Source organism: Felis catus, chromosome C2, assembly GCF_018350175.1.
Source record: "Felis catus isolate Fca126 chromosome C2, F.catus_Fca126_mat1.0, whole genome shotgun sequence".
In the NCBI taxonomy this organism is placed as follows: domain Eukaryota; kingdom Metazoa; phylum Chordata; class Mammalia; order Carnivora; family Felidae; genus Felis; species Felis catus.
Window position 1 is genome coordinate 143,029,954 of NC_058376.1, and position 23,782 is coordinate 143,053,735.

At 41.4% G+C, this 23,782-nt stretch overlaps 1 protein-coding gene and 1 long non-coding RNA gene across 17 annotated transcripts in view; one reads left to right on the forward strand and one right to left on the reverse strand.

Moving 5' to 3' along the window:
• NEK10 (NIMA related kinase 10) overlaps positions 1-23,782 on the reverse strand; it is a 230,936-nt gene that overhangs the window by 11,739 nt on the left and 195,415 nt on the right. For 13 of the 16 annotated variants that reach the window (XM_019810798.3, XM_019810803.3, XM_019810797.3 and 10 more), the window contains 4 exons: positions 22,917-22,946; positions 20,956-21,056; positions 10,947-11,057; positions 529-637 (listed from right to left, as the gene is read on the reverse strand). In XM_019810798.3, the coding sequence (XP_019666357.3) occupies positions 529-637; positions 10,947-11,057; positions 20,956-21,056; positions 22,917-22,946 (351 nt within the window). Of the gene's footprint in view, positions 1-528; positions 638-6,103; positions 6,351-10,946; positions 11,058-20,955; positions 21,057-22,916; positions 22,947-23,782 lie in introns of those variants that run through there. The other 3 variants (XM_019810800.3, XM_011286267.4, XM_019810802.3) reach the window with 2 other exon arrangements.
• On the forward strand, positions 7,350-9,220 carry LOC109491553. Its single transcript, XR_002144982.3, has 2 exons — positions 7,350-7,690; positions 8,853-9,220. It is a non-coding gene; the product is annotated as an uncharacterized LOC109491553 (long non-coding RNA).

Here is a 23,782-nt window from a genome sequence, read left to right on the forward strand (position 1 = left end):
GGGTCGAATAATTTGCCCAAGGTCAACTACTAAATGGTTAAGCTGAGATTCAAATATAGGTATCCAGGTTTTGAGAATCCACACCTTTCATCCCTAGGCTATGTGGCCTCCCTATGTGAGATTTATGCAAAAAAGAAAAAAATTTAAATATGTCTAATGTGGATTCTGCAGGTAAGTTTCAAATTTTCTCCATTTTAAATATCCAAACTCTTCACTTCTGCTTTTGGGCATTTGATTTTGCATCATCAGATAGCAAGAAGAAATAAAAGGAAATACAATTCACCCACACAGATTCTGCTGTTTGTTTATGGCATTAATAAATGATCAAGGAAGCTGCCACAGCAGGGTACAATAAATCTCAGGGAATTTCTATATTCCTACTGTATATCCTTTCCAACTATTGCCATAGATAATCAAAATAAGCTCTATCTTTCTTTTAAATTGAAGATAATCTTTTAAGGGTAAGCTGTTGATCCAAATAATAGATTTCTTTGTGAAAGCCAGATTTCCGGTGTTGCAGGCCATTACCTGTTGGGTCATCTAGGGACAGGCTGTTTCCACTTGATGAATGACGTAATAAATGGTAATCCACTGTGAAAAAGTTGGGCTCGATTGGTTCTGGAGATCCCTGAGATAACTGGAACAGAAAAGGCAAAGCCACATGTTATCCTGCACTCAGATGCAAATGATAGGAGATCACTTTCCCTACGTCTCCACAAGGAGAATTTAGTGCTGTGGTTTTCAATCCCTTGTAAATAGATAAAGGCACATCATCCTTTCAAAAGAACTTGTAAATTAGAGGCAGGCAAATTATAGCAGAAGCAAGGTAGACAATTCCCTGGTCACATGAAAAAGTAAAAACAACTCTGCACTTTTTAGTTTTATGAGAGCAAGATAAAAACGGATAGAAAAATAATGGCATGGGCTTGGAACATCAAAATGTTATTTGTATCAGGCCTATGAGGAATAACCTCCAGTTATTCAGCAGAACAATATGTTTAGCCCACATCATCATTGTTTTTCATGTATCTCTTTGAACAATGCCTTCTTGCTTGACCAACACAACCAAGTTTCTTAATACATTTTGCTAAATTATTGTTGCTTAATTTTAATCTCCAAATATGAATCCCCAACACTCTAAAGGAGAGAGTCATTCACTAAACGACAGAATTTATTAAGGTTCCAATTATTTAATGGTCTTCTATAAAGCTGAATTTTTTAAGCAGAATTTTAGGCTATAAATATTTCTCAACCTCCTTTCACCTTTAATTCCAACCAGCACTTGGGCTGGCCAAGTTTTCATGCCTGTGTTAATGTAACATATTAAAATGCCAATTCTTATTAATAAACCAGAAACAAATGGCACAATTTAGACTATGCAATAGTAGTTGCCTTGGATTCACATGCTCTGCTCAGGAATTAAAATACACCATTGTTCAATCACTTGAGAAAACTCGCAGTATTCATTAAAATTCAACAACTATGCCTACCCTGTGACCCAGCAATCACACTCTTAGGTATGAACACAAGAGAAATGAAGGACTTCTGTCCATCAAAAGAGGTACACAAGAATGTTCATAGCACCTTTGTTCATAATAACCCCAAACTGGAAAAACCCCAAATGTCTACAGACAGAAGGATGGGTAGATATATTGTGGTGTGCTTATCCAATGGGATTCTGCAAAGCACAAAAAAGAACAAACTATAGATACAAACCGTAACAGGAACAAGCATTGAGCAAAAGAAGCAAAAAGAAAACACAACGTATGACCTCTCGTATATGCATGTTCACAATCTGGCAAAGCTAACCAATGGTGATGAAGGTTAAGATAACAATTACATTGTGGCAGTGGATTTGACCAGGAAAAGGCAAGCAGGAACCTTCTTCAGCACAGGAAATGTTCTACATAGTGATGAGGGTGGTGGTCACATGGGTGAATGTGTAGGTAAAAGTTCATGGAGCTGGCCAGGTACCTCACTGTAGGCATTGTGCACTTTGTACCCTAATGAAAAACATTTTATATGAGCAACTGATAATTATTCCATCTAGTACTTTGGACACTATTAGTACAAATCATTTTTGTGTTTTCTAGTCTCCATGTTGCCAACAAATGTACTGTAGAAAAAACTAAGGTTCCACCCTTTTTTATTCTTGAAAATTTACTTTCTTTACTTCAGTGACAACTGATAAAACTAATAACCCATTTGTAAAGGGACAAGATCATAGGATTGTAACACATCGTAATGCAGGAGGATCAGATAGTCACATGCTTACTAATGCTCTCGTCAGTGCCATTAGGATGCCACAGAGGTAGCCCTGATCGCTCGGCGTTTCTCAGAGCCAAGCTAGTAGCTTGCTCCAACTAAGCTTAATACGTCTTGTAATGCTGCAAATGATTTCCTGGTATTGCCTTCCAAACGACTTCAGATGGGATTGTTTTTCATGTGATTGAGCATAGGAGTAATTTGGCTGCCTGAAGTGCTCATCCTAATTATAGAAGGCTTATTTAAGTCAACTTAATTATTTAGTAAACACCTTGGACTCCTCTTTCCCAGACGGGAAATGTTTAAAGCTGTACAGTGATATATGTGAATTGTGACCCAGAGAGATCAAGAGAGCCATTTTACAATGACAAAGGCAAGTTCTTTTCCTTGATGCAAACCTTGAAGAGAGGAGTACTTGAGATTTCCAGTGCCTTTCACATAAGCAGTGTCCTTTAGCTTAAGAGCTGCACATCCTCAGAGGGATGGGCCCATGGATGAAGGCAAGGGCTGAAATTCGGTTGAATCCCTTTTGTGTGTTTGAATCCCAGATACGTTTATTTTTATTCAAGAAACTTCTCGAAACTTCTTGCAGTTCAGTGTTTCGACCTACATATTCTTTCAGTGTATCGTTTTTGCCCCTCGCTGTGTGTCATGGTCTGAGCAGGTTTTGTAAAATAGAGATGAAAACCATCGAATCCCATATACCAATGGTCTATACCAATAGTTTATCAGCATCAGGCTGGGCAGCATGGAGGACATAGAAATGATGTGGCCTGCAATTCGGGTAATTAGGCTAATATACACGAACAAAACGGTGAAGGAATAAACACTGAAGTGTAAAATGAGGTGGGGAGTTCTAAGCTTCCAAAAAGAAGTATGCTTCAAGAAGACCAGCATGATTTTCAGAAGCTCTGGAGCAGAAACACTGGAGCCAAGTCTTGAAGGATAGATTTGGGTGGATGCAAGGAAGTGAAGCGGACATTCCAGGTGAGTAGAACTTGGGGGCAAAGGCTGGGCACTGCATACTACTAGCAAGGTGAATAAAGGGATGTGACATAAGTCCACATTATAGAGACGTGGGGATCTAGGCTGAAGAGAGGAAGGCAAGTGCCGCTCATTAATTCAGTGGGGATTTTCTACCAACTATTGTGTGCCACACACACAGATCCAAACAATGGAAACAACCAATGGTGGCCAAAAATTCTACCCTGGAGCTTACTGCCTAATTGGGGAGGAATATGTCTGTGAAACAACCACCTGGATATATGGGAAACTGCAACTGTGCTGAATGCATTAAAGGACAGATCTATGGTTCTAGGAGAACAGACAGATTTAAATTAGACGGGAAAGGTTTTCTGGAAAAAACGACACTTCTGCTGAGAGCTGAAAGAATCAGTGAGAATGAGTAAAGGATGGAAAAGGAAGATCTTTAAAGGCAGAAAAACAAGCATTTGCAAAGACTTAGGAGGAAGCTGCGTGGTAGACAGGCCTCAGACAGTGCCTGTGGCTGATGTAATTTCGACCACGAATGGCAAGAGAGTAGGAGATCAAGGTGGAGAGGTGGGCAGGGCTTGGACCAAACAGGACTGTCAATATGGTGGGTAGGATTTGGCAGTTTATGCTAAGAGCCCCTGAACAGTTTTCAGTGTGTAGGGTGTGTGTGTGTGTGTGTGTGTGTGTGTGTGTGGCATGATCAGATTCTGTTTTGAAAGGATCATTCTGGATGCAATGTGCACAGCAGTCTGCATGAGGCTGGTGATGCCAGGGTGGGTGCAGACCCAGAGGAAGGCTCCTGCAAATAATGCCAGCCTAGAAGCTGGGAGCCAGAGTTTACATGGTGAGGCAGGAAACTGGAGGCTATAAAGGTTTTTGAGTATGCCTTAAAAAAAAAAAAAAAAGCTAGTGTTTAGAAACTCTTAGTCCTGCAAGATGGGTTAGAGAACAGGGAGATCATCAGAGAAGCTGTGACACTAACACCAGGGAGAAGTGCTAAGAGCTTGGACTAGGTGTTAGCCAAGAGGAAGATCAAAAACCCTCACTAATAACACTAGTAGTGCCTACAGCCATTTACTGAGGACTTAAACATTCTAGACACATTGGATGTTCTATCTGGTTCTTACATCTACCTCTACGGTGGGCATTATCCCCGTTCCACAGATGGGGACACTGGGAAGGAATGTGCTCAAGGATCATAGCTAGCAAGCGGCAGAAGCAGGGCTAGAACCCAGGGCTGTAACGTCAAGGGGTGAGCAAAACCGCGTTATGTGAAGAAGATCCCGGGTGTTGATGACTCATAGGGCAAAAGAAATAACATGGAGCAGCCGAACATGACTGCAAGGCTTAAAGACTGAGGAAAAGGAAAACATGCTTCCAGCGATGGTGATGCAGATGGAGGGAGGAAGAGGAAGAGTCCGATTCTGGACACACGAGACAGGCAAGAAAATGCTCACCCCGTAGGTGGAATACGGATGCTACCACAGAATGTTCGAAGCAGCGGCCCCTACGACTGGCAGAGGCTCGGAGGTGGCCAGAGTCCTGGGCCATGTGGGCCCTTTTTTGCCTCTTGAGCATTCAGCTTAGAGGGGCACTGCCATCTCTGGCTTGTATGTCCTGTTGGGAAGAATGCTTCTGAAATGACGGAAAAGGGCTCTCCTGCCCTGAACAAACATCGACAGTTCTAAGGAGCAAATGACTGTACACACTTTGGAACTAGAGCCAAGTAAACATTAAAGAGAACAAACTGTGTCCCTGTTACCACCCTTCCTCCCCCCCCCCCCCCCAAACTCAACTGATTTTGAGCCAGGGCTGAGCAATTTTGGCTCGTCATTGTTCAAGTGAGAATATAGTACTTTTGGGGCAGAACCTAAATGAGAAGCAAAAAAAATGTAATCTTCATTAAATTCCCCAAACTATATCTTCTCTTCCATATCATAAAATAAGGGGATCTTTGCTGCAAAACAACTACACAAATTATTTGGAATCTAATGCACTGAGGTAGGACTCCGAAGGAAATGAAACAACATAAATGCAATGAGGTGCCAGAAATGAGAACATTTTTAAGGCACTAAATCACACGTCACTCACCAGCCCTCTCTGATCTTTCTCCCTTCAGATTTCCCTGTCCTCTTTGACTGAATTGTAACATGTTAAGACGGAACATACTGTCTTCTTTTTCGTCTTTTCTAACCTACAGCTCCTCTCTGGTCTTTTTTGTTAGGCTCTTACAGGCCACTCTGTTAACAGACACGTCCAGTATCTGGGCTCACTATTCTCTTACACTTCAGCACTCTCTCGCGGATGCACCTGTATCTTCTCACGGGTGGTCACTTTGCCACCCTCGCCCCTACTTCCCCCGGAAGCGGCCTTGCTGTTTACGTTTCCAACAAAGACTGTGTTTCTGACAAAGAATTCCAAAACTAAAAAAAAAAAGGCTGGAAAATCACCATCCTATGCTATTTACAACCAGGAGCTCATCCTCCCAGGACCTGAAGGTGGGACTGAGGGAGAAGATGAACGGGGCCCCGCCCCGCTGGGCGGGAGAACCCTGCCGTAGGCGCTTCTCCACTTGGTCCAAACAGGTCGGTGTTGGGCGCTGCTGATTTATGATGCCTCCATGGGGCCCTGACAGGGGCTACGCAAAAATAAGGTAATTATTATGTGCATAAGAAGCCATTAATTAAAGCATGAAGAGAGGGGCAACCTGCTAATTGGAAAAGAGCCAGAAACCTGGAGTTTAGGAGTTAGAGACTGCCAGCTACTGAATAAGGTAAGCTTGACCTTGCTGATCTGAGTTGAAGTACAGATTCAGAACCAAACAAATGTGTTCTCCTCTCCTTGCGTTTATTTATTTAAGAAAAAACGTTCTTCTTCTTTTTTTTTTTTTTTTTTTTCTGTAGAATCCCCCAGTCTGGATTTTGCTGATTATCCCCATGGTGTCTTTTAACATGTTCTCTTGTCCCACGTATTTGCTACCCATTTGTAGTATCTGGATGTAGAGCAGGGATTGGCAAACTTCTTTGGCAAAGATCAGGTAGGAAATATTTACAGATTTACAGGTCTTGCAGTCTCTGTCACAGCTACTGTGCCTACAAGGTGAATGCAACCATAGACAATATGTAAGTGAATGCATTGGTTGTGTTCCAATAAAACTTTATGTCCAAAAACAGGCAATACACCAGATTGGCCTGAGGACCACGGTTTGCCCACTTCCAATATACAGGCTTCCTCAGATGCAGATCCAGGTTTTTAGCAAATACACAGCCATTGGGAGGCGTATGCCTGGTGGCCCCTCTTTCTGTGACATTAGCAACCACTGGTAATCATGTCTAGGTCCATTATTTCATTACAGGCTGCAAAATGACAATATTTTTTATTCCTTTAGTTGTTATTAGCTGGAGTACTAGTATAATGAGAAACTTCCCCCTGATCAATTTAATTACCCTGGGATAGAATTCATAAGGGAACCACAGAATAAATGAATAAATGTTTGATTCTTTCCTTTTGCAAATAATTTTCAAAACAATGAGTTGGTTACTTAGCATCCTCCAAAGGTAACCAGTGAGGGATTTCTTATTTTACTATCATGAACTCTTAGATTGAAACTTTACTTAAGGCTTTCCATCCATTGCAGTTATTATCCTTACTGATGCTCTAATTATCCACTAGACAGCCAGCGGGAGCCTCTTTAAGTTGGCTCCTGAGTCCTTTTGACACATCCCCAGTAATCCTTGATGGCATCCTCACTATGCATTCTATTATGTCAAGACATTCCATTCTAATCTCATTCAGCTCCTGTTCTAGCCCTGCAATCACTCTATCTCCTAGGAGCCATGGGTGCTCAGGGAGCTCTCCGCTGCTTGCTTAGTTTCTAGACAATTTAGTGGAAATATTAGGAAATATGTATATATTTATTTATTTATTAATTTTTTTAATGTTTATTTATTATTGACAGAGAGAGACAACATGCGCAAAGGAGGGGCAGAGAGAGGAGGAGACCCAGAATCCGAAGCAGGCTCCAGGCTCTGAGCTGTCAGCACAGAGCCTGACGATGTGGGGCTCGAACCCACAAACCACAAGACCCTGACCTGAGCCGGAGTCAGATGCTTGACCGACTGAGCCACCCAGGTGCCCCGAAATATGGATATTTTTAAAAGAAAAGATTTATCATGAATTCATACTTATTCATATTGGTATTTCCAATTCTACATTATTAACTAGATAATATATAAATATTATCTATATATTATATTGATAATATGTAAATATTATCAATATAAATGTATATTGAATTAATATATTCTATCTTGTTTCTATTTCTTTCTCCCATGCTGAAAATCCTAGTTTCCCCAAACTCTATACAATCACATGCTGTATTCTCCTACAATTTTAGCCAAGATTGAGAAGACCGGACGGAAGATCCGCTGAAGTAAGTCATAAATAAAGAGCTTAGTTTCTTAGAAAAGGGCTTTTCCCACTTCTTCACTCTTTTATATATCCTGCTGGGTCTTAGGCCATTAATCAGAAGGCAGGCACAATCATCCCATAACTGTTCCTCAAGCTGGAGATGTAGAGGCCCTGGATTTCAGAACAGATTTCAGAGGGGAAGGTGGAAATCAAATGCGTTTTATATGCTATCACTGCTTGCTTCTTCCATGGCTCCGATGTAGGTGACTGTGTTAGTAGTCAAAGGCCAATTGGTCCCTCTACCGAGATCACATAGGGGATGAAAAATCCATTTCCGAACAAAAACTGTCACTAACAAAAGATTATACCAGAAAGGGTGAAAAACAGAGGTCACAAAGTTTTCTCATTTGTGTTTAGAGGAGGGCAGGAGGGCTTCTTTTTATATCCATATAAAAATATAAATATTAAATATATCAGCATATATCATATATTATATATATCAATAAATAGACTATATTATACACAACATACTTATCAATATAGAATATACTCTCTATTCAACGATCATACATTAAGCCCCATCATGTGCCAGGCTCTGTGCAAGACCACGGGCAATCAAAGATGGATACGACACACTCACTGCCTTTGGGAGAGACAGAAATGTAAGCCAGATAAAAAGCTCTTTAAACACAACAATGTGAGTAAACTAAAAAAGCACAGAGAAAAGGGAGATTGATTCTGTACAGGGAAAAGTGAGGGAGATTTTTATGGAGGAGCTGGCCTCTCAGTTCAGTGGTGGAGAATAGGAAGTGTATTAATATTCCAGGCAGATTTGTTTAGCGCACAGGAGAGGAGGCCTGCCTCCATGATCAGGAGCGCATACGCCGTGATGGAACGAACCACCACAAGCTTGTAGTGTCAGAGGGGACTATGGCATTCCTCACCGGAGAAATGTGCCTCTAAACAAAGTTGAGAAAAGGGATAAGTCTTTGAGTTCGTCCCCCCCTTCCCCTGCCACCCTGGGCTCCCTGAATGCCCTTGACCACCCCCATTAATCCCTTTGTATTCCCCAGACCAAGGGCAGAAGGTTAAGCGCTCTGAGAGAAGCCTCCACGGTACAGAGGAAGGCCTACAAGGTGGTGGGGTCGGTTTAACAAAAGAGCATCTTTTTTCTGTCTGGACAGAAAAGAAAGCCAGCAAGAAAGGGATGCAAACCAAAAATCTAAGTGACGGAAGAGAGAATACTCTGCTTTAAGGAAGGACATGCACTGGTGGAAAATCTCAACAATGGGGGTGGGGTGGGGGAGGGGAGGGAACCTTCGTGCAAGCCGTGATGCAGGCACTTTGATCTCTTAAAGCTGGGATTTCTGTTAAACTAAATTTGTATACAAAGTGGATTATTCTGCATATCATTTTAATAAGAATATGAAAACCTAGCAACATGTAATGTTTTCATGGGAGACTTGAGGCTCTGTCTTCCTAAAATACATTTATTGGTATTCGTGATGCAATATGTAAATATCATAAAAATAAATATCCACAGTCTCATCCACTTCTGTTTGATCTACTTGAGCTTTGTTTCTTGGCCTCATTTGCCAACACAGCCCATGAAAGAAATTGCGCTCTTGGATCTCTGATGAGGTAGGGTTTATGTTCTGTTTACCTGCTGCCGTGTCTGTTTTTCCATCTCCTGTTTGTGTGTCGGCAGACGCCGCTGATGTAAGGTAACAGAGCAAACACAGACTGTTTGCATTTCGTATCAAAGGGCCCATCATACTGCCTGAATAAGGAGTACATTTATGCTTAAGATTGGATCCATTAAAGGAAAAAGAAACTCTAAAGAAAAAGAGCATTGGCGCCATGATGGTTTCAAAGTTTAAGTGTAGGTAAAACTTTACAAATGTACGTATAAAATTGGAACAGGCCCAAACCGCTAGGGCCTGGGGTCTTTCGGGGACAGGAAAAGGGAAGCTTGTGACCAGCTCCAAGGGCTATATCGAAATGGCTACCGACCAGGACAGAGGGATTTCCTCTTCTCCAGTCGTGCTAATCAGGGATAGACAATTTTCTTTCCATCCGGTTGATTTAACCTTTTTGTGATTTAATATTCGTGGGTATAATTAGAAACATTTACTAACACCCAAGGTCTAGGGGAGAAACTTAAAAATACAGTTGGCTCTTGAACAACATGGGTTTGAGCTACATGGGTCCAAATATGTGGATTTCTCACAGTGCAGTGCTGTAAATGTATTTTCGCCTCCTTATGATTTTATTTCTAGCTTACTTTATTGTAAGAATACAGTATATAATATATAACTTCGAAAATGTGTTTTAATCCACTATTTATGCTATCGGCAAGTCTTTCAACAGTGGGCTATTAGTAATGAAGGTTTGGGAAAGTCACAAGTTATATATGGGTTTTCAACTGTGCAGGAGCAGGTGGTCAGTGTCCCTCCTCCCCAAGGTGGTTGGGGGTCAACAGTGGTTCATTCCACCCTCCTAGGTGATAAAAATCACAGCTTCACCCATTTAAATGACTTCTTTGGGTGGTACAGCTCAATTAAGGGGCTTCCTAGAGAATGTTCTAATAAAATATTACATTCTCTTAAAAAACAGAATTCTTTTTAAAAAGGCTAAAGTATATTTTTAATTAAAGATGTTTAATAACATTTATTCTTTGGAAAACATGTAATCATACTGAAGCAATTTTCTATTCGTCTTCTGAGATGATGGCCCCAGAAATAAAGGTGAGAAAATTAGAGGCAAAGATAACCTTGATTTAGTATCATAAGCAGTGCTGTGGTCTGAATGTTCGTGTCCCCTCAAATTTGTATGTTGAAACCTAACCCCCAAAGTGATGGTATTGACTCATTGTGAGGTAATTCGGTCACGAAGACAGAGCCCTCATGGAAGTGCTCTTATAAAAAAGTTCCCTTATAAAGAGGCCCCAGAGAGTTTCCTTGCCTCAATTGCCACGTGAGGATAGGAGAAGTCAAAAGTCTGCAACTGGGAAGAGGGCTTGTATCAAACATGACTGTGCTGGCACCTTGATATTGGGCAGTCAGTTTCCAGAACTGAGAGCAGTCTCTGCTGTTTATAAGCTCCCCGGTTTATGGTGTCTTTTTTATACAGCTTGGAAGGACCAAAACAAATAACGATAGTATCCTTTAATAGAAGATAGACTTTCAAAAGTACAAAGCAGAGAAGGTATAAAAATTTAACTCTTCCGATGTGTTTTTGTTAGCCAAAGAAGAATTCCCATATGTAGAATACGGTACCTTTTTAATTTCAGATTTCAAATTGCAAGGGTTACTCTGCTGGCTGAAGAGGGATTTCTTGAATCTCTCTATAACCCTTCTTTTCAAATTGTGGTGCAAAGCTGGAGGAAGCTGCATAAAATGAGAAAACAATTATTGTAAGCAAATTGTTAACACTGTACAGACGACTCCTGGAAGCATTTACTGAGGGTCAGTATAACAATACGAATTCAACAGGACTAAATAAGAATATAAATTTGACTCCAAATATCATGACAAGGTGTGATAATTTTTCATTCCGCAATCCAGAAGGAATATATTACTCCTCTCTCTTTCAAAAGGCTGCTTCCATTTATACTATTGTTCCTTCATTTTCTTGGTATTATTTTTCATATAAAACCTAAATTGCACATATAAATTGAATTTTGCAAAGAACAGACTTCACGAGGAAGGATGCATTCTGTCAGATGTTTACGTGCTGTGTCATGCCCAGAATTGTGCTAAACAACCTGACCAAGGTCCTAAAGGATCTGATGCTTTGTGTTTTATGTTTTGTGTTTTGTTTTTGTTTGTTTAGAGAGAGAGTGAGCACGAGCTGGGGAGAGGGGCAGAGGGAGAGAAAAAGAGAATCCTAAGCAGACTCCACCCTCAGTACGGAGCCCATCGCAGGGCTTGATCCCATGACCCTGGGATCCTGACCTGAGCTGACATCAAGAGTCGGATGCTCAACCGACTGAGCCACACAGGCGCTCCTGAAGGATCTGACACTTTGGAACAGGAAGCACATATCTGCACTACGAAGTCAGATGCCTGTCTGTGAGCGCTCCTGATATTCACATAGAGATCAGACTGTAGGGACCAATCTTGTCAAGAAGAAAAGAATGAATTAGTATACATTAGGGCTGTGCCAGGATGAGTTGGATTTAATAACTTAGTAGCAAGTCACTTTGAAATCTCTGAAAATATGGCACTTGGATGAAATTGGAGATTTCAAAACATTGATTTTGTAGAGATCTGCAGGTTGAATTTACACAAGGAAACCAAAGATCCTGAGAAGCACAGAGGGTTGAAGTAAAGTTTGGAAGAAGGATAATAGAGCAAAGAAATAGGGTCAGAATGATAAGTAGTCTCAGAGTGGAAATAACATTTGGTTTGTTTAAAATATGGAGGGGATTTGGAAGGAGAGGAAAAAGAATCATTAAGAAAAGAGATGGCTAAGTGGGAAGGAAGATGTAGTAGTAGGCGCTCTCAAGATTAAAAACAAAATAAAACAAATCCAGCCAACAAAAATACAAGAATAGAATTAAAGATTCAGGCCAAAAGGAGACAAATGTGGCAGTGGCAATTATTTACCCCCCCCCCCCCCGTTCCATTTTTCTATACTCTCTTACTGTTTAGGTTTGGTGCCACGTGACTCCTCTGGCCACTAAAAATGTGTCACTCCGAGGATGTGGCAATTCAAAGACGGCATCCTTCTCCTCCATCCCTGTCTGCCCTGGGCAAGGAGCTTGGCGTCCATCCGTTCCAGATGGCACAACCACAAGATGGAGGAGGGCCACCTGACCCGCCCAAATTTAGCTGAGTGAGAAATAAACCACTGCTGTGCCAAGCAAAGAGATTTCGGGTGTATCTGTTAGTGTAGTGTAACTTACCATATCCTGGCTACAAGGAATGTCCATTCATTCAAGTTACATGAAGCAGGGGAATGTATAAAAGGTAATAGAGAAATGAATGGGGTCAATGGGGGCTCACAACGGCTTCTTACACCCAGAGAAAAACTGTTCATCAGCCCAGACACAGCAGAATGTGGGACCCATTATGAAGCGCTGTAATGCCATAAACAGAAAAACAATGTAATTGAAAAATGTTTTAACAGCACCATCTGTAATTCTAGTCAATCCTTTGATTTTACTTGAGTCAAAGCAGGCTTAATTACAGAGGAACCAAGATTCTGCTGGAGGATCTGAAGTCCTTTAGTATACTCTGGAAGGTTCTGTAAGTTGACAGCATTGAATCCATAATGAGCTCTTTTTATTTCAGACCTAGAGCATTCTTGTACCTTGCTCCAGATGTAATTGAATCACTCTCCTTATCCCCAACAAATGGTCATAATTATTGTCCTTGTACACGGAATGAAAAGGGAAATAAATGTGGACAGAGAGAGAGGGAGAGGGTGAGGGAGAGAGAGAGAGAGAGAGAGAGAGAGAGAGGGAGAGGGTGAGGGAGAGAGAGAGAGAGAGAGAGAGAGAGGGAGAGGGTGAGGGAGAGAGAGAGAGAGGGAGAGAGATTTCTTGGCATTAATAAGCAAATGGTTGGAAGACAGATGAGAAGGAAAATGAGTATAAGTGATAACGTGTGCATGACAGATTAGCAAAAGTAATGAATTTAACTTAAGAGTGGGACCAGACAAAGAAGGGAAGGGTCCTGTGCACACCTTTCTAGCAAGGGGATTGGTTAGAGAGGAGTGGATGGGAGAAGTGCCTGGAGATACCTTTTTGGTTTTGAGAATTCCCTACCCTTACTTACCCACGGGAAGTTGCCACTTCCCTAAATCAAACACCAGAGGGCAGTGTTGGCCCAGGACCGTCTAGTTGTTGCCTTGCACTATTCCAATTGCCAAAGAGCGGCAAGCCTTTTGTGATCCACCTAATTGCACAGCGGACTTTTGAAGGTGTGAAGTACCAGTGGGTCCACAGGTTCCTTTGAAAGAGTCTAACCCCAGCACTGGCAGCTGTCACTACCGGATTGCTAATTCAAATAGTCTTAAAATCCTTGCTATTCATTTAACTTGATAAGCCTCTAATTAACTCAGAATTGCTTTTATTGCTCCTGATTGCTTGAATTAATTCTCATAAAAGCTTTCTTGAATGAGTTAACAGTCGACTTAAGATTCATACACGAGACAGTATTAGAAAACTATTTTACTTATTGGAATAATTATCACGATAGCCAGCACCCCATCTTTAAAATTTTCATGGAAGAATTTAAAATTTTGCACAGAATGATACAGAGTTCAATTGCTGAAGAAGTATACTATACTATATACAAGAACTATAATACTAAGAATAGAATATTAACACCTATGATTCTTATGTGCCAGTGACTATGATTACTCTTTTGTGTGCATTATGTCCCTTTTCTCCCCACAATAAACTTGTAAGGCAGCTACTGTGTTATAAGTAAGGAAATCAGAGCTTCAAGACATTATGTAACATGCATAATGACTGAGTTGGTGCCTCTTTTAACACAACCCTTATCCCAGAGCACACACACCACCACTGGTATTTCTACAGTGTAACACTTTACAAACACTCCACATACATTATTTCCTTCATTGCAATAGTCCCAGAAGCTACCGGAATCTTACTGATGGAGAAACTGATTCTAGAAAAGATGAGTCTCTCAATACCACACATCTAAGAGCTTATTTTTTGTTTTCACCATCCCAAAGTAACAACAGAAAAGATGAAATCTGATCTCTATGTTCTATACCAGAGTCTTGAACTTGCATGATGTAGGGATACTTCTTAAAGATACATTCTCTAGTGTCTCTAAGAATACCTAGTGCACACCAGCAATAATGGAGAGTGCCCCATTTGAAGTGACTTAAATAATATCTTTTCTGTAAAAACAAATTATTTTGATATACTACCGCCTAAAAGGAGATTTCCCTAAATGCTAACAAAAATTCAGAGATCATTATCAAAATAAAGGCACAAAATGTAAGCTTTCTCTTGGAATCCGCGAACCCTGAAAACACGAGTCCACTTGGATGCGTGGCTTTACCCTAAATCCGGTGTAATCTATCCCCCTTGCCATTAGGAACCAGGAGACCCAGATAAGAGACAGTAAGGAGGGTTCCAATTCCATCTACGACTATTGCTGAAAAGAGCAGTTTGTTCCACTGATGACAGCCAGAGTATAACTTCAGCTGAGGGACAGCTGTTCCCAGCCATAGTTTTTGTTCTATCGGCAACAATTGTGGTTGTTAAGATGGCAGTCTGAAGTTGGTCCACCTAACTGCCCGTCTGTGCTCTAGGAGACAGATGTTTGATTTTTAAAAGTTGCTATGTGCTGATTTTCAAAGCATTTCTTTAACCAAGTCATCGGATTCTGAGTACAGAATTAAATCCAAAGCATAAGTTGGCTGCATAGGTCTCAGCTAAGCAACAACACACAAAGACTCGTATTAAAAGGTAACGTATGTACCTTGGTCACCGTATGTGCCCGGAGATGGATTTTGGTTTCCAGCAATGGAAATGAACCACTGATTTTATTCTCAGCTGGCTGTCTTAAGATTACCATCTCAGTTTTGATAAAAGCAGATGTCAAATCAGTGAAGGCAGCGTAAGGATTTTAACATCCTGCCTTTTACAATAGTTGCTTTTAGATGATTTCCAAGATCTGTCTCCATGGAAACTGGATAGGAAAGGCCACCATCAGCCCAGAGTGTCCCCTGTAAGGTTATCTGCGGGTTGTCGGGAAGGGTGAGGTCCTGCAATTCAGGGCAGCTACCACAGGCGTAAGCCCACCACGGAGTCTGACTAGGAAATAAACATGGGGACAAGAAGAGTTGTTTGTTTGTTTGTGTGCTCGTTTGTTGATTCAGATTTACTTTGGAATTAGCAGACAGAGAAGACTGATCTTGGCCTTCCACCTGTAGCAAATAGGAAGGTATCATGTTCAGACTTGTTTTTATCTCCTTCATTTGAAAGGCATTGTCTTGGGCTGGCATGATAAGTTAAAGTTCCCCAAAAGGGAAACATTCCTTCCTATTTGTAATGTCATAAACTTTCAAGTATTCTGGAAATACATTTTAAAAACCGCAATGGTTACATCTGAACTTGTAGCAAGGAATGCCAGCTTGCCAAAAAATATGAAATCATTTGTTATGCTGAAGTGTGAGAGCATAATAATAAGATATTTATAATCATTTCATTCTTGCTTTAACATTACTTTGAAATCCAACAAAGAAATGGAACACATCCATCAAAATGTTTTTTATTATATAAAAATTAGCAAGACAGGCATATGGAAACTATATTTAAATTTCAAAGTATATTTTCTCTCAATTTAGTAGTTAAGCATTGAGGTAATCAATAAGCTATTTAAAGCTATTTCCTTAACACTAAAGAATGCTTCCCCGTATTTCTACATCAGCATTTAAATGGAAATGCATTTTTGAATATAATATCTTTACTCAATAGAGATATGGCAGATTATGTTTTGATTTATTAACCAATTTTCTACATCCCCCTCATATTTCCTTGTACCCCTTCACCCTCTTTCATTTAATCAGGTAGACAGTTCGGTGGGATTGCCTAAGGGAAAGGTTGACAGCAGAAAATGGAGGAAAAAAGTAATCAATTTCAGACTCTTGAGTCTCAAAAGGCTAGTCCTAAGAGTGATTGGAAGGAATAGCAGATTTGGGGGAAAACGTGACAGATAAGAGCCAGGCTAGGGAGAAGCCAAAGGGGAAGCAGTGAGAACTCAGAGGTGGGTAGGTCCCACAGAAGGGAGTCCCTTGCCTAGTCCCCCAGCCCAAGTGTGACAGTTGCCTACTTGTTGCCTCTCGGCTCCAAATTCACCCTTTGGTGCCCTGCATGTGACAGTGGAATTTCTCCCTTGCCAGGATGTTGGGCTCTGTCTGTAGAGAGAGAGCACTCGAGGGATGCTGGAGGAGAACGGTGCTTGACTTTCTGGTCCCAGTGATGCCCCCGCCTTGCCCCAGTCCTGCAGCACTGAGTGGTCAGCAGCCAAGGGGAAACCAGAGTGGTGCTTACCCCTAGACAGTTTCACTGGCACCAATCCTATAGGCAGCTTCCCAGAACGTTCCATGGAGCAGCACCTACCAGTGGGAAGCCTCCTCTGGTCCCATAGAGCGTATTTCCCAGCCCAAGCCCCACGTGCTGATTTCCAGCAAGTTCCATAGCATGACAGCTCAGCATGGATTACTTGCCCTAACCCCCCAGGGGAAGGCTTCCTGCAAATTTCTCTAGCACAGCATCTCAGTGGATTTCTCTGATCTTTCCGATGAGGTCTGGACCTGAGCCCAGGATGGGAGTGTCCTCTTTTCTTCCTTTCTTGGATGCTCTGCCTCAGCCCTATAAATAGTGACTTCCATAGCTGCTCTTCCTATATTCTTTAGATACTCTCTTCCCTTCCTTCTTAAATAATACTGTTACTATTAATAACTTTTAGTAATTCTTTATATTAAATCTTCCCTATTGAAATTACTGTGTGGTTTCTGTCTCCTAACTGGACCCTCACTGATAACAGATTAGGCTCCAGCAAGGTCCCAGAAGAAGGACCCATACAGATGGGAATTGGGACTTGGTTTGATTGTGCCCTTAGAACCGAGCCCAGTGCTGAATTTTGCCACAGGACACGGGACGCTGATAGCCCATGACATGCAGTGGCATCACAAATGATCAAGTATCACCATGATAAAGAGCCAACTGAAGGAAGTGCCCTGGAAGCTTGAGTGGCTGCTGCACTACGAAGTAGGAAGACCACAAGGACTGCGTTGTGGGATGGATTCTTCAAAGTGCATCAGAGCACTTAGGAAAAACAATGACAAGCTTGGGTCCTTGAACTCTTGGCTCACATCATAGTCTGAGCCCCAGAGAGATTCCATGATAGCCCTAAAAGAGCCTGTGATTTTCTTGCTACCATAGCACAGATACGGCTGATAATCAGATACAAATTTAATTGGGCAGGTTGCTAAATTGCAACGTCAGTTGAATGCCTACTTTGCTGAGTTTTTCATGTGAAAGTTAGAAAAAAGAATAGGATCCTAAAACTTGAAATAGGGACACTTTGTTGGATCCAGATAAAACGGACAGTCCTGTCACTCTGAGTCATTATTGCCAGCGGAAGTAGCTTGTCACTCTGTGTCTGAGGAGACCAGCCTTTTGCTTGAAAACTCTACACTAACCTCATCCGGGATAGATGAGGAGTGAGATCTTAAAAAGGAATGCTTATTTCTCCTAAGACCCACAACAATGAGGGTCAAGTCCATCACGTGGGTCATATCTTGACATGATGCAGGGGAACCGGTGCACACTATGACCCGGAAGGAAATAGCTTACCTGTCAGAATTGCAAGACTTTGCTACTTTGTACCAGCAGCAACGCAGGGAACATGTGTAGTAGATTCAAAGGGTTTTAGGCCCAGAAGGGTGAAACACGACACTAAGTCAGGCTGAATTCATTCATACGGGTGCTCTTACTAGAGAGTCCAGATTTAGTGTATTAGTTCCTGCAGCTGAAGGTAACTGCTTACTTGGTTGGCATGCTATACAACTCCAACTCAATGGTGACCTTCGTTTAATGTGGGTAAAATGCCAGAGCTACCCTGACATGTGGAGGAGGGAATCCAAAGGCTTGGGGACCTGCCATTTACCATGTGTGACCTGCACACTCACTCCCCAATTATGTTCAGCAAAAATACTCAGAAGCCACTCCTGTCACTAAGGTATGGAGAAGTACGTTAGAGACGGGAGCACCAGCATCCTTAAAAATCTCTATGGCTGCTTTCCTTTGTAGGCCAGGTACAACACTGAAAATATAGGATCCCAACGGGGATGATGTGATCCCAAAGAAGCAGAGGCCAAGGGACGCCTTTTACCCACCAGTGACAGTTGGAAGCATTTACCAGAAAGGGTGGGAGGAATGCACTGTTAATTAGAGTGCTTTGACCCCAGTGGTCTTTGATGGTGGCTCAGAATACTGGAGTATTCTTTAATCCAAATAACAGAAAAGAAACTCTGGGTCTGGTAGACAAAAATCTGACCTGATTTGCCGTCGCCACAGTGGACAGTCACAGCCTCTCATGCAATTTCTAGACCTAGGTCAATTTAAAGACCCAAAGCCCTTGATTAGGGGGGAATAGCTGGGACTCCTTTAGGAAGGGCCCAGAAACAATGATATAAGTATACACTATACATTTTCCTCCAAGTCTGAGGCCCAAAGAGACCTACAGCCATTTATTATCATAATGCCACCGTCATACACCAACCAGCATGGATTTTTGTTTGTTGGCTTGTTGGCTTGTTTTGTTTGTTTGATTTTGGGGAGAGAGTAAGTGTATTAGCCCAGTGTGACTTACAGTGGGCCCATTCGGTCCACCGACCTGGTGGCATTTCTCTTTAGTCCTCGAACATATAATTGGAATCGCTACGATTGGCAAGTGACAGAGTCATAAGATTGGCTCTCTGGATCTTAGACTGAGTAAATGTTTATATGTTTTGCTCATTGATACGTCACAAATGCATAGAACAGTGGCATCTGATAGTAGGCACCTAATAATTATATGTCAAATGAATGAATGAATGAACAAATGAACTGCATGAGACACGCAATCTTAGACTCCAAAATGCTAGTTACTTTCTCATCCATATGCCTACACGTCATCTACAAAAATTTCTTTTCTTATTAACATTAAGACCTTGGTTAGCTTTGGTAACTTTGTGTATATATGTATACACACACACAAGAAGAATTGACCAAAAACCAAATCAGAAACTATGAGCCTTATTCCAAAGAAAAAAAAGAAGAGGGTAGAAAGAAGAAGAAGAGAACAGAGAAGGAAATAAAAGAGAGAGAGAGGGAAAAAAAGAGCAACGGACTAACATACAAAATGGCAGGACACTTGTCTGTTGGTGTCTGGAACCGGTGGCTGTGCGGGTCTGGAGGCGAGGCCGTCTGGCTTGCCCAGTGTCAGTCTCACTCCATTAGATGCGCAGTTACCAGGCACGGACAGGCGGGGCTTGGTGTAAGGGGGTCCAGCCTCCACTGGACCCGCTGCGCTGTGCCCTGAAGCCCCACCGTGTCGGTGTTGGGGAGAAAATGGTGACACCCAATCTCTCCTCGCCACTGGGCGTCTCAAACCATGCTGCTCAGGCAGCCCTCACAGAGTAGTGGGGGGCAGTCAGCTTGCCCTGCTCCACAGTCTCCCGCACCCCCTAGGCGCTCAGAAGGGATTCAAAACCCAATGTCTTAAGGGATCGCACACCACGCAGACCTGGTTCTGGGGAAATGCCAATCAGCCCTGCTGATAAGGGGCCTTTGGCTGGCACCTGCAGGGTCTTTTGTTCTTGGGGGGGCAGTATACCCTCTTCTCACAGTACTCAGGGAGGGGACCGTTTTCTCCCAGCGCACTCCTGAGATCACTACCTCGACCCAGGGCTGGCTCCCCTCCCCTCCAGGCACACACACACTTAGCGGCTTCAGTCCGGAGAAAGTCATGCACTTTTGGAAACTCTGATCTTCAGCTCCTAAGGCTGTTTGCAAAGTAGAGACTGGCACTCTCCGTATTTCTCATTCTCCAGTCCGTGGTCCAGAGCGCTCTTTCTCTTGTCCTAACACAAAACTGCAATCCACAGCTTCTCTTTCTCTTCCTTTTGTCTCGCCACAGAAGGGGATCCCTCCCTCTGTGCCCACACTGTTTTGTCTCCCCCAATTTGCATACACGCACCACTGTCCCGCCAATCTGTCTCCCTCCATCTGTGGAGATTTTTTCTGTCACTCCGGAGATAGACTTTCTGGGTATTCCAAGTGTTCTGACCTCAATACTGCTGTGTGTGAGGGATAAGGGAAATCCTGGTCCCCCTGCTTCTCCACCATCTTGACTCCTCTGAGAGGTCCTAGTTTTAACCCAGCATCCTCAGGATTCCTCAGTGGGCACTAGTTTTTCTTTCCTGTAGCGAGGCTGTTCAAAACCCAGCCCTGTCCCCACTTTCACCCCCATAATGAAGGGCCATTTGTGTTGAAATTTATTTTTGGTGGGACACGGACAAAAGAGTAGGTTATGAGTCATAGGGGGAAACTGCCATATTTGCTTTTTATACCCTACAACCTTTCCAGCTCTAGCTCTGCCGCTAAGCCAAAGTGTTCCCAAATATATGCAGTTGGAGATAATAAAAATGAGCATTCGTTCCAATTTAAAATTCCACAAAGTAGTTCTTCAACGACATTACCATCAAACTTGTACTTAAGATGATAAGGAAATAAAATGCTAGCATACTGACCTGTGTGATGTAGATGATTTTGTGCAGCTGAATTAAGATCTGCTGAATAGGATCACTGATCTGTCGTACTTTCCTCTGGGACACAGCAATCCCTGCAGATGCTGTGGATGATAAATTCTGCAGTTAGTCAAGATCCTGGTTTTCTCTTTCAAAAATATTTAGTAGAAAATATTAGTAGAACTTGGGGTAAAATTCTGAAAAAATAATTAAGCTAAAATCTTGATCCTACCAATGAGATAATATTCAGAGACCTTGTAACACTTCCATATTTTACAATATGGTATGCACTTCTTCTTTTTACTTATATGACTTCTGAGTAACATAACAGTGTTACCTTTTATAACAATTAAAAATACTCCTGGAAATTTTGCCTGCAATTACACCAGGCTGCCACCAGGAGTCAGTGGTGCTTTGGATACTGTGGCCTTTGAAAAGCTGGGCTTCAGATATGTGCAGTTAACAGACTATCAGGCCTTTACATTTTAAAGTCATTATGCCCTTAATATCATATTTTAAAACTAATTTTAGTAAAACTACTAACACAAACACCGAATAGGCAATCTTACAGAGGAAAAAACACCCAGAAACAAACAAAAAAATACACAATTTGTAATAAGGGTTTAAAGGTTACTGTAACCCTTGATTATTACAAATTATAATGTTCACCTGGATGTTTCTCTAGCTCTAAATAAGACACATTGGTAACTTATCCTGACTTCTCATCATACTGCCACTCCACTTTCACAGTTTGAGGCTGGCTTCGTGTCAAACTGCATATGAGTGGCTTCCCCACCTTCATATATCATAGCCACAAGTAGTCCATTCTTAACTTTAAAACTCTTTAAAGAAATGGCCTTAACCTCTAGATGGGCCAGAAGGCCACCTCTGCCCCCTCTCACCCTCAGGTCCACATTGGAGAAAAAGAAAAACTGAAGAGACACTTCAGATATGTGGATATATATTATCCTCTCCACCTTCCCCAGGTTCCTCCTCCTCTTGCTCTCCCTCCCTCTGACCCATAGCATGATTGCTCCAATAATACTCTTGCCAATTACCCCTTTTAAAAGAAAAGCTCCAAAGTCCCTCTTTTCTTCCCTCCATACGACCTTGAGCCTCTATGAAATTAAATGTGAACATAATCATTGCTTTAGCAATAGCTAAAATTCTGAAAAATGAGTCTTATATAAATGCTTTCTGAGAAAGCTTGCATATTTTACCATAAAATTGTTTTCAAAACATTTGCAGAGAAAATTTAATGTGGTCATTAAAAGATTCAACCTATTTTATTATGAGCATGTGAAAATTTATATTTAGACACAAACACAAAAAAGAAAATAAACAGAACATTTAAAGAAATATTACTTTGTTTACAGGCATCTTTACTGAGTTAGTTGAGAAATTCTTATAAAAAATAATCTAATTGTAGTTTATCTGCATTTAATACCTTGACTAAGTGTTTGAAATTGAAAGGATCTATCTCCCCTAGGCAGTGTGTCTAACTCCTTTAAATCATCAATTACTTGACTATTAAGATGAGGTTTAACAAATTACCCTTAGGGTAAAAGTGTGAAGATAGGTCAGAAAGGTAGCTGTAAAATAGAACACACAAGGCTGGAGGTATCTGCTCCAGCCTACAGAGAGAGCCAAGTTTACATATGTCCTATTATTTTCTACAGTGGTGTTTCCTACAGAAATGATTCTTACAACATAGCTATTTGTTTTTCTAGACCAATACTGAAAACTACAGACCATGTAACGTGGCCAAGAGAAGGTTGTTACGGCAACATTACCTTCACATTTTCTGAAACTGGAGGGTTTGATTTTTTTGATCAACTATGTGCTGACTACTTTATGTTATTGATCTGTGGATATATTTCACAAGTTAAAATCTCACAGCGTGGCAGAGAGTTCTTAGACTGTGATGACATTTCGAGTGGGATATCACACGGGTTTGACTCTACCTTGCCACAAGAATGTGCTCATCTGTGGCCCTAAATACAAAAACAGAAATAGTTAGCTAGAATGCCTGTCTTCTGAACTACTCAGTTATGCAATGCAGCTTAACAATTTTTTCTTAAGACCTTTTGACCTCTGCTCCCTCCAACCCAGTAAATCTTTGACTTTTAAAAATAGTTTAGATTTATTCACCACAAAAATAAAGAATAACACATGCCCGATGTAAAGCAAGCAAAATGAACATAAAAACAACCTAGGCATTACATAAAAGGCTTGAGGTTTCCTGGAACCACCACCCCTCAGCGCCTCTCCAGAGCTGGATCAGCTGTACCTGATATCAGCTTCCAGTTACTTTTCTATCCATTTACATACATAACTGGGTCTTTCACAACAGTATTTTTCAAGGGTGATTGAATCCTGAAAACAGTTTAATGCGTCAAGACCAGCATTTTGATATATGGGATGGAATGAGATGGAATGAAATGGGACAGAATAGAAAAATCTCAGAGTGCATTGAACATAGTAGGTCCACTCAGTTGTGATATAAAACGTGTACTGTGTTGAGGTTCGCTTATTCCCAAAAGAGTCTGAAAGCTACCACTGTAGAAAATCTATAGTATTACTAATGTTTTCTTTCTTTCTTTTCATGTTTTCATGTTTTCATGAAACATGAAACATTTCTTTTCAATGTTTTCATAAATGATGACACCTTATAAGGTTGTGCTACATTTTTTCCCTCATGACTCTGTCTGTCATGGAGATTCTTTTTTCTCAACACACACAGTTCTAGCCCATTCTTTATAACCACTATTATATAGTACTACATGTTCAGCATACATCATAGTTACTTAGCCACTTCTGTCTGGAAGGG